This window comes from Saccharomyces eubayanus, chromosome XIV (assembly GCF_001298625.1).
Source record: "Saccharomyces eubayanus strain FM1318 chromosome XIV, whole genome shotgun sequence".
Taxonomy (NCBI): domain Eukaryota; kingdom Fungi; phylum Ascomycota; class Saccharomycetes; order Saccharomycetales; family Saccharomycetaceae; genus Saccharomyces; species Saccharomyces eubayanus.
Window position 1 is genome coordinate 418,600 of NC_030973.1, and position 15,788 is coordinate 434,387.

At 41.0% G+C, this 15,788-nt stretch overlaps 7 protein-coding genes across 7 annotated transcripts; 4 read left to right on the forward strand and 3 right to left on the reverse strand.

Annotated features, from left to right (window-relative positions):
• Positions 1 to 3: 3 nt before the first annotated feature.
• Positions 4 to 1,869, reverse strand: LEU4 (2-isopropylmalate synthase LEU4; the record flags this gene model as incomplete). The annotated part of the gene is made up of 1 exon (XM_018367648.1): positions 4 to 1,869. The coding sequence occupies one exon, from the start codon at positions 1,867 to 1,869 to the stop codon at positions 4 to 6; it is 1,866 nt and encodes a 621-aa protein (XP_018219772.1).
• A 904-nt stretch (positions 1,870 to 2,773) lies between these two features.
• Positions 2,774 to 4,813, forward strand: MET4 (Met4p; the record flags this gene model as incomplete). The annotated part of the gene is made up of 1 exon (XM_018367649.1): positions 2,774 to 4,813. One exon carries the CDS (start codon positions 2,774 to 2,776, stop codon positions 4,811 to 4,813), a length of 2,040 nt encoding a protein of 679 aa, XP_018219773.1.
• A 312-nt stretch (positions 4,814 to 5,125) lies between these two features.
• On the forward strand, positions 5,126 to 9,532 carry POL1 (DNA-directed DNA polymerase alpha catalytic subunit POL1; the record flags this gene model as incomplete). Its single annotated transcript, XM_018367650.1, has 1 exon — positions 5,126 to 9,532. One exon carries the CDS (start codon positions 5,126 to 5,128, stop codon positions 9,530 to 9,532), a length of 4,407 nt encoding a protein of 1,468 aa, XP_018219774.1.
• A 498-nt stretch (positions 9,533 to 10,030) lies between these two features.
• On the forward strand, positions 10,031 to 12,184 carry AVT4 (Avt4p; the record flags this gene model as incomplete). Its single annotated transcript, XM_018367651.1, has 1 exon — positions 10,031 to 12,184. The coding sequence occupies one exon, from the start codon at positions 10,031 to 10,033 to the stop codon at positions 12,182 to 12,184; it is 2,154 nt and encodes a 717-aa protein (XP_018219775.1).
• Positions 12,185 to 12,644: 460 nt separating this feature from the next.
• On the forward strand, positions 12,645 to 13,352 carry MIC27 (Mic27p; the record flags this gene model as incomplete). Its single annotated transcript, XM_018367652.1, has 1 exon — positions 12,645 to 13,352. The coding sequence occupies one exon, from the start codon at positions 12,645 to 12,647 to the stop codon at positions 13,350 to 13,352; it is 708 nt and encodes a 235-aa protein (XP_018219776.1).
• Positions 13,353 to 13,650: 298 nt separating this feature from the next.
• Positions 13,651 to 14,364, reverse strand: OCA1 (putative tyrosine protein phosphatase OCA1; the record flags this gene model as incomplete). Its single annotated transcript, XM_018367653.1, has 1 exon — positions 13,651 to 14,364. The coding sequence occupies one exon, from the start codon at positions 14,362 to 14,364 to the stop codon at positions 13,651 to 13,653; it is 714 nt and encodes a 237-aa protein (XP_018219777.1).
• Positions 14,365 to 14,677: 313 nt separating this feature from the next.
• RAS2 (Ras family GTPase RAS2) lies at positions 14,678 to 15,646 on the reverse strand (the record flags this gene model as incomplete). The annotated part of the gene is made up of 1 exon (XM_018367654.1): positions 14,678 to 15,646. The coding sequence occupies one exon, from the start codon at positions 15,644 to 15,646 to the stop codon at positions 14,678 to 14,680; it is 969 nt and encodes a 322-aa protein (XP_018219778.1).
• Between the last annotated feature and the right edge of the window lie 142 nt (positions 15,647 to 15,788).

Below are 15,788 nucleotides of genomic sequence, written 5' to 3' on the forward strand. Positions count from 1 at the left end.
TTCCTATGCTGAGCCCGATGCTGCAGCACTTTTATTCTCCGCCTTAGCGTCAGCCACAGAGGGAATAGACACGTCACCGGAGTGAATAATGTTGTTGATGGTAGCAAAGATAGCTCTTACTGAAGAGTCGCCGACATCTTCTGAGACACCGACACCCCATTTGTAAGCTTTTTCATTGTCTGCATTGCGTCTGTAGGATAAGTGGATGTAGGAAGCGGCTTGGGTGGCGGAACCAGACCCTAGGGAATGTTCCGTGTAGTTTGCCACAGCGAACCTCACATTCAACAAGTTGGATAGAGCATCGACTAGAGAAGAGATTGGACCGTTACCTGTACCTTCGATATCGACGATTTGGTCATCGATTTTGACTTGACCTGTAAACACTCTGCGTTCGGTACCGAACTTCTCCACATTGTAGTTGACTAAGCTGATAGATTGGTACTGTTCATCGTTGTAATTGTAAGCTTCTTTGAACAACTTGGAAATTTCGTCTGATTTCAGTTCTCTGCCCAAGGAATCGGCACTGTCTTGAACGGTGCTGGAGAATTCGATTTGCATGTTTCTTGGGAGATCTAAGCCTAGGGATCTTAAGATGACCCAAGCGGCACCACCTTTACCGGATTGGGAGTTGACTCTGATGACAGCTTCGTAATCACGGCCAATATCCTTTGGATCTAGTGGCAGGTAAGGGATTCTCCATTGTGTCTCACCTTGAGCACGCTTCTTGTTTTGCACATTGAAACCCTTCTTGATGGCATCTTGGTGGGAGCCGGAGAAAGCACAGACAACCAGGTCACCACCGTATGGAGCTCTTTGAGACACAGGGATCTTGTTACAACGTTCAACCACGTCTAGGACGGAAGTTAAGTCTGAGAAATCCAACTTAGGGGGGACACCGTGAGTGTACATGTTCATGGCCACAGTGACTAAATCGACGTTACCGGTACGTTCACCATTACCAAAGAGACAACCTTCTACACGATCAGCACCGGCAAGAATTCCCAGTTCTGTGGCTGCAACACCGCAACCACGGTCGTTGTGACAGTGTGTGGATATGCAAACTTTTTCACGTTCAGTGATATGAGTAGAGAAGTATTCAATTTGGTCAGCATAAACGTTTGGTGAGGCTACTTCCACGGTGGCAGGCAGGTTGAAAATARTTGGGTTCTCCTCAGTGGGTTCCCACGCATTCTTCACAGCTTCACAAATCTCAACGGCAAATTCACCAGGAGTATCACTGAAACATTCAGGGGAGAATTCATATGTCCAACGGGTAGCTTGTTGTGAAGGGTCATCCTTAGTTAGTTTCCTGACCAGTTTGGTGGCCTCAACGGCTTTGGAAATGGCTTCCTCTCTGGACATGTTGAACACGATTTCGCGGAACATGTCGCTTGTAGCCAAATAGGTATGTATGGTGGCCCTCTTAGCACCGGACAATGCCTCGACAGTTCTCTTAATCAAATGCTCTCTGGATTGAACAAGACATTGAATGCTAACATCGTCTGGAGCGTTCTCCACGGCGTACCTAGTGAAGTCGAAATCCGTCTGCGATGCAGATGGGAAGGAAACTTCAATTTCTTTGAACCCTATGTTGACCAGCTTGTGGAAGTATTCCTTCTTCTGCTCAACTGACATGGGGTCCGGTAGCGACTGGTTACCGTCTCTTAAATCGGTCGACAACCAACGGGGAGCCTTCGTGATTTGGTTGTCCGGCCATTGCCTACTGGACATCTTGGGAGCCTTGAACGGCTTGTACTTAGGAGATGGGTCTTTAAGCATATTTTTGTACGCCAGCTTTACTGGAGGAATAACTCGTGAAGCTCTGGAAGCTGCATGCTCGGCAAGGGCGATGATACTATGTTTAACCATGGCTGTCCCTTCTTTCTCTTTATCCAAAAAAAGTCTACAGTAAACTTCTAGTAAGAAACCTTTTTTTTTTTTTTCAGAAATACCCTTTAAAAAATGTGAGTCTGTTGTTACACGTAAGTTCCTTTTAACTGGTCAAGCTGGAAAAGGAGCGAATGAGCGATACCGAAAGAGGGTGAAACAAGAGAGAGGCTGAACCCAAGAGAGAAACACTGAATCTACATGACTACACAGCGCACCTCTTTCGCACTTATATATATAAACATGTACACGCACGCACATATATGCACGCGCATGACAGTGACTCTTAACGTGCTGTTCCTGCTAAGTATGACACACAGCTCGCTGGGGTTTTTTTGTCACCGTCCACCGATGCCGAAGTGGTGACTGACCCACCACGGCGCCAGGCCGGTCCCGCTCCGGACCTGGCAGCCGGGGATGGGGTATAGCAGCATTTGCGAGTCTCTGGACATACGGATGCTTTTATATACTTCTTCGTCGTCACCGTTTAGTGCTTGGATTGCCAGCTCGTCTTATCTATCCTGCCTAGGTGGGCTCTTATCTAGTGTGGCTTTTTTTCTCTTCTGCTGTGGCACGTGCGTTAGGGCCACCCGGCGCCAAGCAATGCACGTGCCATTGTTCGTCATCGAGCCACACAAGCTATTTGACTGAATTTTCATAAACCGACTAACTCGGTTCTACTCATTCATTCTACAAACAGCTTGCAATAACATAAACCCTTCTGTATACGTTCGTGCTAAACAACAGTGTGGTCGGACGCAAAAAACTTATATATTACTTCCAGCTATTTTTCTTAACAGTTCGTTGGTAGTGTAGTCAGACACTCGTCAAGCAAGCGCACTTGGAATAGAAACAAAGCAGTCTTTTTTGAAATAAATCGTGAACGATGAAACAGGAGCATCCCCGTGAAGGCGACTCGTACAACGCCGAGTTTATAAACCTCTTCGGGAAGGACACCGCAGCGCACGGCAGCAGCAGCAACAACACCGCTAGCAGCAACGGCATGGGAAGCTCTCACCCGCTGGACCAGTTTGTAGCAACAGCCTCGTCGTCGTCGTCGCTGGCGGTTGGAACCGCCAATACACAGCCCTTGCTTGGCGATGTTGGCGCCAGGGGCAGTAGCAACTTGTATGACCATGCGGTCACGCCGGAAATACTGCTGGAACAGCTGGCTTACGTCGACAATTTCATACCTTCCCTCGACAACGAGTTCTCTAATGTCGACTGGAACGTCAACACCACTCACAACAACATAAACAGCAATGGCACGAGCACTTTCAACACCATAAATGCGAATCCTTTCGATTTGGACGAGCAGCTCGCCATCGAGTTGAGTGCATTTGCTGATGATTCGTTTATCTTCCCGGATGAAGATAAGCCCAGCAACAACAACAACAACAATAACAACAACAACAACAATAACAATAATAATGACAACACCGCTGATGAAGTGCCGCATGCGAACCTTTTAAGCAACAACAGGCAGAGAAACCCTCATTTTTTGACCGAAAGAAGGAACACTTTTTTAACCTCGCAATACGATCAATCTAAATCACGATTTTCGTCTAGAAATAAGAGAGGTGACAATAACGGTGAAACAAACAACAACTATGTGAACGACGACGGTAATAGCAACAATGACTTTGAACCGGATTTCATTGCAAGCCCTCCTCAATTTCCTGTAAGCACGACTGATATGTCGTCCATAGACCATGGTGCTTTCACAAACGTAGATATCACGTCAAGTGAGAATAATGCTGCCAGCGGCAACGGCGTAGATCCGCTATCTCACCTATTACGTAGAACAACTCATACACCGAGCCGCTCTTCTCCTTTGAGTAATGTTGTGTCCGCTCAAAACACGTCCAAACAGCGACAACCGGACGGTAAAATCAACAATAGCGACGGTTCAAGTACGGCCCCTAATATAACCGTTCCTGACTACTCCATTATTCCTACATCCGTGTTGGTAACGCTGTTGCCAAGAGTTAATGTCCCCAAGGGTGCGTACAACTCCTTGGTGGCAGCAGGATTTGATAATGACCAAATTGACGCTATTGCCGCTATAATGGCTTACCATCATCAAAAAAAAACAAGGGAAAATAGCAGCAGCAATCTTAACAATAATGGTAACACTAGTACCAACCAAGAGGCGCCCCTTCTGAAAAACATAAACGAACTTTTAAATGTCCTGATACCGTCTTCCTCTACCGACATGGCCGCAACCTCTTCCTCTTCCTCTTCATCGTCGTCCTCCTCTTCCTCTTCCAATGGACACGGTGTAGTAGCAGAAGCATCTTTTCTGAGCTCTATTTTGGAACTAGGTCTTAACCATCCGAAAAGTAATAATATTCACAACGACAGACAGTCTACGCGAAATGAACGTAAGAATTCAAGGGAAGGGAACAATAATAACGACTACAGTAATAATGATAATGCAGCTTATAATTCAAGTCTTAACCACAGCAACGAAATCACCAAGATAAGATCTGAACCAACGTTAAATGCAAGCGCTCCTACTCGCAAGGACAACGCCTTGAAAAGATCCCATTCAGGTGATTTGAAAGAAAGAAAATCGTACATTAAAGCCAAGTATTCTGATGACGAGGACGACGAATACGGTGACGCCGACCTCCGTAAACATAAAAAGAGACAACAGATCAAGAAAGAGCTAGAGGATGACGATGAAGACTTGCTAATACAATCCAACAAATCACATCAGAGGAAGAAGTTAAAGGAAAAGGAATTAGAGTCATCAATACACGAGTTAAGTGAAATTGCAGCATCTTTACAAAAACGAATTCACACCTTAGAAACAGAAAACAAATTATTAAAGAATTTGGTGCTAAGTAGTGGTGAAACTGAAGGTATCAAAAAAGCTGAAAGCCTGAAGAAGCAAATCCTTGAACAAGTTCAAAAAGAATAACTTATTGTACATATAGACACACATGCATCTTTATTTAGAAAATATAAGTAGGAAACTTTCTCATTATTTTTACCCATATACCATGTCTATTATGCACTATCGCACTGCTATAAAACGCGTAAAAAAAATGGTAACTCTTGACCAGAACGCGTCGCGTGCATTGAAATATAGTGAAATAAATTTCTTTCTTTGATACAGAATACATATCTTTTGAATCAGAACTAGGCAAAGCACACATATATTCAACTTGCAAGCGAAAATCTTCTTTTTAAGAATCGCCACTTATAATAATAAGACGGGAAATAAATAAAAATGTCGTCTAAAAGTGAGAAACTAGAAAAATTGAGGAAGTTACAAGCTGCTAGAAATGGTACATCTGTCGATGATTACGAAGACGCCGAAGCAGACGGTGATAGATTGTATGACGAGGTCGATGAAAAGGAGTATATGACAAGAAAACGTCAGGAATTGCTGCATGACGATTTTGTTGTAGACGACGATGGAGTGGGTTACGTGGACCGAGGTGTCGAAGAAGATTGGAGAGAAAATGGCAACGAATTCAGTGACGAAGACGATGAGCACAGCGGCGATCACACCAGCAAAGACGCTAAAAGGAAGAAAACCGCAAAAAAAGAGAAAGACCACCCTATTACGGACATGCTACGAACCCAACATTCTAAGTCGACACTACTGGCGCACGCCAAGAAATCTCAGAAGAAAAATATCTCCATTGATGAATTTGATGACATTCTTGGAGAATTCGAATCCGGTAAAGTAGAAAAACCAAGAATCTCATTCCCCTCCAAATTAAGGGCTAATTTGAATTCTTCACCATCCATTGCATTCAAATCATCGGTGAAAAGAGTTAATGACCTCGACAATTCAAATGATGATGCCACTAGCGCTAAAAAGGTTAAAATTGATCCAGACACGAGCACTGAAAAATATTTAGATATCGATTCTTCACCTCTGAAATCGCAAAGCAGAAAACAGCGTTACACCAACGATGTACAAGATTTATTGGATGATGTGGAGAATTCTCCCGTAACAAATAATAAGAAACAAGAAAAATCAGAAGATTTGCTAGTTGGTAGTCCACCGTCTACGCAAAGCTTGGCTGATGATGACGACAGTGACGATGATATTATACTAAAGAGAAGAACCATGAGAAGCGTCACGGCAACCAAACGTGTTAATTTAGATTCAAGAAGCAATCCTTCAACTTCGCCATTCGTCACGGCACCAGGGACACCGATTGGTGTTAATGCTCCAACTCCAAGCAGACCACCACGAGTTAACATAGATACTACCACGCTTTCTGTTAGGGTCAAGAAGGAAGATGTAGTAGATCCTGAAACTGATACTTTCCAGATGTTTTGGTTAGATTTCTGCGAAGTTAATAATACTCTAATTCTATTTGGTAAAGTGAAGCTCAAGGATGACAAATGCGTATCGGCCATGGTTCAAGTTAATGGTCTATGCAGAGAATTATTTTTCCTGCCAAGAGAGGGTAAAACAGCGGCTGATGTCCATGAGGAAATCGTTCCTTTATTGATGGATAAATACGGATTAGATAATATTCGTGCCAAACCTCAAAAAATGAAATACTCCTTTGAGCTTCATGACATCCCGCCTGAAAGTGAGTATCTAAAAGTTTTACTACCATACCAGACACCAAAGTCTAGTCGAGACACTATTCCACCAGACTTATCAAGTGACACATTTTATCATGTCTTCGGTGGGAACGCTAATATATTTGAGAGTTTTGTCGTTCAGAACAAAATTATGGGACCATGTTGGCTAGAGATAAAGGGAGCAGATTTCAACGCAGTTCATAATGCCTCTCATTGTGCGATTGAAGTTTCCGTAGATAAACCGCAAAATATCATTCCCAACACAACGAAGACGATGCCGGATTTGAGGTGTCTTTCTTTATCGGTTCAAACATTAATGAATCCAAAAGAAAACAAGCAAGAAATTGTCGCGATAACTTTGTCATCTTACAGAAACATCTCGTTAGATTCACCCATTCCAGAGAATATTAAACCAGATGACGTGTGTACTTTGGTAAGGCCGCCTCAATCAACAAGTTTTCCACTAGGATTAGCAGCATTGGCAAAGCAGAAACTGCCTGGTCAAGTTAGGTTATTTAACAATGAAAAGGCAATGCTGTCTTGTTTCTGTGCCATGCTAAAAATAGAAGACCCCGATGTTATTATTGGTCATCGTTTACAGACTGTATATCTGGATGTTTTAGCCCATAGAATGCACGACCTTAACATTCCAACGTTCAGTTCTATTGGTCGTCGTCTAAGAAGAACTTGGCCGGAAAAATTTGGCAGAGGCAATTCGAGCATGAATCATTTCTTCATCAGCGACATCTGCTCTGGTAGATTAATATGTGATATCGCCAATGAAATGGGTCAATCATTGACACCTAAATGTCAGAGTTGGGATCTTTCAGAAATGTATCAAGTGACATGTGAAAAGGAACATAAAGCATTGGATATCAATTATCAAAATCCTCAATACCAAAACGATGTTAACAGCATGACCATGGCTTTACAAGAAAATATTACCAATTGTATGATTTCAGCAGAAGTATCTTATAGAATTCAATTATTGTCATTAACCAAACAATTGACGAATCTAGCTGGTAACGCTTGGGCTCAAACTTTAGGCGGTACAAGGGCCGGTAGAAATGAGTATATTTTGTTGCATGAGTTCTCAAGAAACGGCTTCATTGTACCGGATAAAGAAGGTAGCAGGGATAGGGCTCAGAGACAAAAGCAAAACGATGAAAACTCGGACGCTCCAACTAATCCTAAGAAGGCGAAGTATCAAGGTGGTTTGGTTTTTGAGCCTGAGAAAGGTCTGCATAAGAATTACGTCTTGGTTATGGATTTCAATTCTTTGTATCCATCTATCATTCAAGAGTTCAACATTTGTTTTACCACCGTGGATAGAAATAAAGAAGATATCAACGAGTTACCCAATGTACCTCCTTCAGAGGTGAGCCAAGGTGTCCTACCAAGGTTATTAGCCAACTTAGTTGATCGCCGTCGTGAAGTTAAGAAGGTGATGAAAACTGAAACTGACCCTCATAAACGAGTTCAATGTGATATTCGTCAGCAAGCTCTTAAGCTGACTGCTAACTCTATGTACGGTTGTTTGGGTTACGTTAATAGTAGATTTTACGCCAAGCCGCTTGCCATGTTGGTCACAAATAAGGGTCGTGAGATTTTAATGAATACAAGACAACTAGCAGAAAGTATGAATCTTCTGGTTGTTTATGGTGATACAGACTCTGTTATGATAGATACTGGGTGTGATAATTATGCAGACGCGATTAAAATTGGTTTGGGCTTCAAAAAGTTAGTAAACGAGCGCTATAGATTACTAGAAATTGACATTGATAATGTATTCAAGAAACTATTATTGCATGCTAAGAAAAAGTATGCTGCATTGACTGTAAGTTTGGACAAAAATGGTAATGAAACCACTGTTCTAGAAGTCAAGGGTTTGGACATGAAACGTCGTGAGTTTTGCCCGCTTTCAAGAGATATTTCTATACGCGTTTTAAATACTATTCTGTCAGACAATGATCCAGAAGAGGCATTACAAGAAGTTTATGAATACTTGGAAGACATCAGGAATAAAGTGGAGGCCAACAATATCAGAATTGATAAATATAAAATTAATACGAGGCTTTCAAAGGATCCCAAGGCTTATCCTGGTGGTAAAAATATGCCTGCAGTTCAAGTAGCTCTAAGAATGCGCAAATCTGGTAGAGTGGTTAAAGCAGGTTCTGTCATCACGTTTGTTATTACTAAACAAGACGAATCAGGAGATGATGAAAACACACCCGCACTCTCTGTGGCTGAACGTGCTTATGCGTTGAATGAAGTGATGATTAAGGGCAATAATTTAATACCGGACCCACAATATTATCTTGAGAAACAGATTTTTGCACCTGTAGAAAGATTGCTGGAAAGAATTGACAGTTTTAATGTTGTACGTTTAAGTGAAGCACTTGGTCTAGACAGCAAGAAGTACATGAAAAGAGAAGGTGTCAATAATAATGGGGATGATATTAATAACCTGCAACCTTTGGAAACAACGATCACAGATGTTGAAAGGTTTAAAGATACCGTAATACTAGAATTAACCTGTCCATCATGCGATATTCAGTTTCCATTTGGTGGCATTGTATCCTCGAATCATTATCGAATGTCGTATAATGGTATCCAATGTAAGCACTGTGAACAGTCCTTTACCCTTCTTCAATTAACTAGTCAGATAGAGCATTCTATTAGGGCACACATTTCATTATATTATGCCGGATGGTTACAGTGTGATGACACTACATGCGGTATTGTTACAAGACAACTTTCTGTTTTTGGTAAACGTTGCTTAAATGAAGGCTGCACAGGTGTCATGAGATACAAGTATACAGATAAGCAGCTGTACAATCAACTTTTATACTTCGATTCCTTATTCAATTGTGAAAAGAATAAAAAGCAAGAATTGAAGCCTATATATCTTCCGGAAGACCTTGATTATCCCACGGATCTTCTGTCAGAATCTTCTGTTAGAGCTTTAACAGAACAAAACAGAGAGTTAATGGAAGCCGGCAGTGGCGTAGTTCAAAAATATTTAAACGATTGTGGACGTCGTTATGTTGACATGAGTAGCATGTTTGATTTTATGCTAAACTAGATTAATTAGTTCACATTTTTTAATTTCACATATAGTTTATATGGTTTCATGGATGTATTTTATATTTATACGGCCTATAGATGCTGCATTGATCTCACCAAAAGCCTTTTGAGGGAAGAGTCTCAATAGCAAAATTAAACCGGCATGTTGCAAAGATATGATTTTTGTCGGCCCTAGTAGTCATTTTTCTTATATTTCTTCAATAAACCCGTACATTACGAGTCACGCTATCGACAAGAACAGATAAGCCATCTATTTTAGCATTAAAAGGTCTTCTTCCCTTTTGAGAAGCTTAGCGGTATTGTTTAACCAGATTTATACCCATAATTTGAGCTCAGTAGTAATTATTTTTTTCTTACGTTCCTTCGAATAATCGTGCGGTTTTCTTAACAACACATTGATTCGATTCAAAGGCACTCATCATTCTCCATCGAAAACGAAGTCAAACTCCATTCTTAATCTGGATCAGCATAATACCAGATTGCAGCATCCCCATCAATGACCAACAACAATGAGGATGATGAGCACCTTGGAGGCAGGAGACAAGGAAATTTGAGGCACGCATCCAATAACATGAAAATTCCTGGAAGAAGTCAATCAACAGTTCTCAATTCAAATCCATTTTCTAGTAGAAAATACTCGATGTGTACTTTAACACCCAAAGATATATGTCGAAGCGTTGATTCTAGGGTTTTCGTGGATATTGCATCGCCCAATTTTCAGACTCTCGAGGATCCCCATAAAGATGAAATAATAAATAGTGTACGGCTCAACTATTTGAACAATAATAGCAAAAGGAATTCTATCAGCCTGCACGGGCAGGAAGAAAAAGCCAGAGCTGATCGAACTAAGAATTCTTCTGGAAGTTTCAGTACTAGAACTGCCGCGAACATAGACAGCGAGGACGATGAAACTAATTTGAATAGTGCTGGTGGTGACATAACGCATGATATTTACAAAATGGTTAAAGCAGAAAATCCTCAGCGGCTTAGACGCCTTCATTCCATGGAAGATGTAAACTCCAAAATTGAACATCATACCAAACTGTCATCAGCAAGCGGACTAAATGTTCCCGGTGGCTTTAGAAGAGAATTTATCGTTAACAAGAAAAGACAAGAACATCAACTAAATRATTCTGCTAGCTCTGATTTCCATTCGCAGGAAAGCGATTCGATTAATCAGCCATCTTCATCTTCTAAGCAAGATATTGATAAGGTCCCGTTTCTGACAAGAAACTTTTTGGAATTTCTATACGTATTTGGACATTTTGCTGGTGAATCCTTTGAGGATGACTTTATCTCTGATAGCTCGAACCTTTTATTGCAGGGAGAAGATGAACGAAGTGCATTATTATCTCGGCCAGATCATATGAAGGTCCTGCCCTCCGCCAAGGGTACAACTTCAACAAGAAAAGTGTTCCTGATATTGCTCAAATCCTTTATCGGAACAGGTGTCTTGTTTTTACCCAATGCGTTTCATAATGGTGGTTTGTTTTTCTCAGTAAGTATGCTCACATTCTTTGGTATTTATTCATACTGGTGTTATTACATATTGGTACAAGCCAAGTCTTCGTGTGGTGTGTCCTCCTTTGGTGATATTGGTTTAAAGTTGTATGGACCTTGGATGAAAATCATAATCCTGTTCTCCCTAGTGATAACTCAAGTTGGGTTTTCTGGAGCGTATATGATATTTACTGCTAAAAATTTACAGGCCTTCCTTGGAAACGTATTTCATGTGGGAGCACTTCCTTTGTCGTACTTGATGGCATTTCAAACAGTAATTTTTATCCCACTTTCATTTATCAGAAATATCTCGAAATTATCATTACCATCGTTGTTGGCGAATTTTTTTATTATGGCTGGTTTGGTCATTGTGATTATTTTCACTTCAAAAAGGTTGTTTTTCGATTTAAAGGCGATACCAGCAATGGGGGTGGTATACGGGTTAAACACAGATCGTTGGACACTGTTTATCGGAACTGCCATCTTTGCTTTTGAAGGGATCGGGCTGATTATTCCGGTTCAAGACTCGATGAGGAATCCTGAAAAATTCCCTCTAGTACTTGGATTGGTTATTCTCACTGCCACAGTACTTTTCATTTCCATAGCTACCCTGGGGTATTTAGCTTATGGCTCGGATGTCAAAACTGTTATTCTTTTGAATTTGCCTCAAAGTAACATTTTTGTCAACTTGATTCAATTATTCTATTCCATTGCGATCATGCTGTCTACACCTTTACAATTATTTCCAGCTATTAAAATCATTGAAAACAAGTTTTTCCCAAAGTTTACTAAAATATATGTCAAGCACGATGACTTGACAACAAGAGTAGAATTACGTCCCAACTCTGGGAAACTGAATTGGAAGATAAAATGGTTAAAAAATTTTATACGATCCATCATTGTCATCATCGTTGTATCGATTGCTTACTTTGGCTCTGACAATTTAGATAAATTCGTTTCAGTCATAGGGTCTCTTGCCTGTATTCCATTGGTATATATATACCCATCGATGTTGCATTTACGGGGTAATAGTCTTCCAGAGGCTAAAGGGAATTTTTGGAAATTCAAACCAATTTTGGACACCATTTTAATTTTTTTCGGCATAACAAGCATGCTTTATACTTCCTATCAGAGTATTTTTGGCGTTTAAAGACAATTTGTGCTGTCTTGTCTTAAGGACTTCTTCAAGACTCAGAAATTTTTGCCGCTATTTGAAGGCATATTTGAAAGGGCCTCTACTTCAATTCATATAATAAAGACCGCTAGGTTATTCTGTCATTTGCACGACATTATATAATATACATATTTCTTCAAGATTGTCAACCCTGATTTTATGTACATTGTGCTTCTCAAAGACGTTTAGTATGTTAATGTGTTTACTGCTTGATATAGTTTTCAGTGAATATGGAAAAACTCAGAAATGCCTTTTTTTTTTTTTTCAACCTGCGAATGAGCTTGATCCGATTATTCCGCCAAATCCCCGGACAACGTTTAACAACTTTCAACTGCATCAAGGAGTATAGTGTTGATTAAAATCGATGAACTAGTTGACTGCTTGGGCCAGGTAACAGACAATTAGAACTTAACGGTTTAGCAAAACAGCATCCAAGATGGTAAATTTTTACAACGACGTTAATGAATCTACGAATTCAAACGGCGAATTGCCCTTAATACCTATTGCGTTTCAGGATTCATCAGAATTATTAGTCAGGACTATATCTACGGGAAATGAAATCATCGAATCAGTACACTTGACGAAATGGTTACAGAAACGCAGAACTGCGTTTGCTGATCAACTTGACCGCTACGAAAAAAAATGGGAAACCAATACAGCTAACTTTAGACTTCAAGTTCAACATATTATCAACTATTCGAGAAAAAACATTTTCAATGATGAATTTGAAAATAAGCATACTGTGGTCCCAGGCTCACTAATAGCACTGGGTGCCTTTTTCGCTGGCAGTTTAGCAGTCAATAAATCTAACTGGGGAGCTAAGAGATTGTTATTCAGTCATAAGTCAAGCATTCTTGAAAAACTGTGTACATCATTACCATCGAGAATGTTGCTGCCTTGGGTATTGGCAGCAGCAACGTTTAAATTCTGGGCACCTCAAACATCACAGAATCTAGTTAGTGCCACGGAAAATGATCTACTACCACGCGATTTTGTAAGTTCATATCATGATGCTTGGAAACAACTCTACGAAGAAGGATATGTTGCGAAAAAGAATACCTTGAAATGCCATATTGATCAGACTCTACAAAAAAATATCAAATACGCAAGGGAACAACTTTATGAAAAGTTGGAACAAGCATGATATTAAGTGCATATCTTCTGTTCATTATCATGTCCATAGTACATATATCCATACATAGGTCGGATAATTAATATTCTATAAAATTACCCATCAATAATGAATTCTTATCTATTCTAAGAATCATTTCATGCTCACGGTGGAGGATAATGCGCGATTAGGTTGTACATTCTCAGAGATTTCCAAGGCCAAGTATACAGACTCGAATTAGGACTGAATGCCTCACAATATTGGTAAAAACAGTACAGTTTGTGACGGACAGATGCGTTTTCTGTCTCAGGCCCGCTTTCTTTTCTTATTATTACTCTAGGGCTGTCAGCAACCAACTTGGCGCCTTGTTCTTGTCTATTTTCACTAGCTTAGTGTCAAAGGCCTCTATAAGCAACTCCACAAGAATTCTGCCGCCTCTACTACCCGTAAAGCGCCTATATTCTTCGGACACACTAGCTAAATTCCAACCCATGATTCTTCTTAGACATCCAATAACCGTCCCAGTTCTATGCCTTCCCATACCGCAACAGACTAGCAAGGGATAATTCTCTTGAGTAACGATGGTTTGCAGTACGTTGATGATGGAGTGCTCAGTGAGACCGTCCCAAGGATTATCGTCTTCACCGGCATCCGGGTTTATGGCCGCAAATTGTAAGTTTATTCTATGGCTATCACAAAACTCTAAAAGGGTATCCTGAGGTTCTTCATTAGACAGCCATATTATTGTCTTCAGCTTCAAATTCAATAAAAAGGGGAAATTCACAGGCGAGGGCTGGCCTGACCTATAAAGGTATCTTTCCACAGGACAAAAATTCAAAGGAGGAACAATACGCTCTAGTGGAGCATGCGAGACTAAGACTTTTTCACGTCCGGATTCTGTTTCTTCGTTGATATATATGTGATCATCGTCATCGTCCTCTTCTTCTTCTTCTTCTTCTTCTTCTTCAGGCATCGATACGTCCTCCCCTGTCAGGTAGGACTCATCGTCTGGAACGTGTTCATATTCTGTAACATTAGATGTCATTGTGGGGGGATAGTGATAGAAGCCGGTTAGTCTAGATGTCTTTCTATCTCAGATACATATATACAGTGAAGCCCAGTAGCATTCGCTTTTATCTGGGCTCTTAAGACTTTATTGGTTTTTTTACCCGGCGGCAGTATAACGAGCACAAGTTCTCGAGCTTTAAATTACATGATAATAAGTTACAATAGCAATACGAAACTTTGGTTTATTTATTTTTAGTTTAATATATATATATATATATTAACAAATGTAGGTTTTCTGCTTTTTTAAACGCGTTACGGTGTTCGTCGGTGGTATTTTTTGATTATTTCCATCAACTTATAATACAACAGCCGCCTGATCCACTCTTGGAGGTTTCACTGGCGGTGCCACTGGATGTAGCTTGCTGTTTTCTGGCTTGTTTGGCAGCAGAACCCTTACCTGCCTCGGTGTTTTTATTTACACGATCATCGGCCGTATTGGCAGTTCTAGCATAGGCACCATCAGCGTTACCGGCGGAGTTGTCTCCGTTGGCACGATCGGACCGCGCCTGGCCATTGGTTGCTTGGTTGCCCATCGACCCCGTATTAGCCTCTATTCCTGTATTGTGGGTTTTTACAGCAGTCGTGGAGCTATTGATGTTGTTGGCACTGGCGACATTGTTTGCCTTTCTGTTTCCGTTGCTATTTCTTGGCAACGAATTGGCAACGACCCCTGGAGTCGTTTGAGAGTCCTGCTTGGAAGCCTCGTTCTCAGACAATGCCTTGTTGTACTTGCCGCCCTCGTCTCTCACCAAGCGCGCTAATGTGTAGAAGGCCTCTTCGACGTTGATGGCCTGCTTGGCAGAAGTCTCCAAGAAGGGAGCGTTCATTTGCTTTGCCATGTTCAACCCGTCTTGGTACGAGACTTGTTTCTCATTTTCAAGATCGGATTTGTTACCTACCACCACAATGGGCACGTAGTCAGTATCCTTGACACGCAGTATTTGCTGGTAGTAAGTCATAAGCTCGTCGAGGGACGACTTAGACGTTATGGAGTACACCAGCAGGAACCCTTCACCGTTCCGCATGTATTGTTCTCTCATGGCGGAGTACTCTTCCTGCCCGGCAGTGTCCAAAATATCCAGAATGGACACTTCATCGTCAATGACCACTTGCTTCCTGTATGAGTCTTCGATTGTGGGGTCGTACTCATCTACAAAGTGCGATTGAGTCAATTGGATGGTCAAGGCTGACTTACCAACACCACCGCCACCAACGACGACTAGTTTGTATTCTCTTATGTTTGATTTGTTCAAAGGCATTTGTTTTTTCTTCTACGACACTGATTCCCTTCCTGCACTGCGGTTGCAATTGTATGTTCCTTAGCTCGGCACTGTTTTTAAAATATCTTGCTCGGCAAGTCTCCTTCTGCTTAATAATATATTACAAAATGAATATACAAAG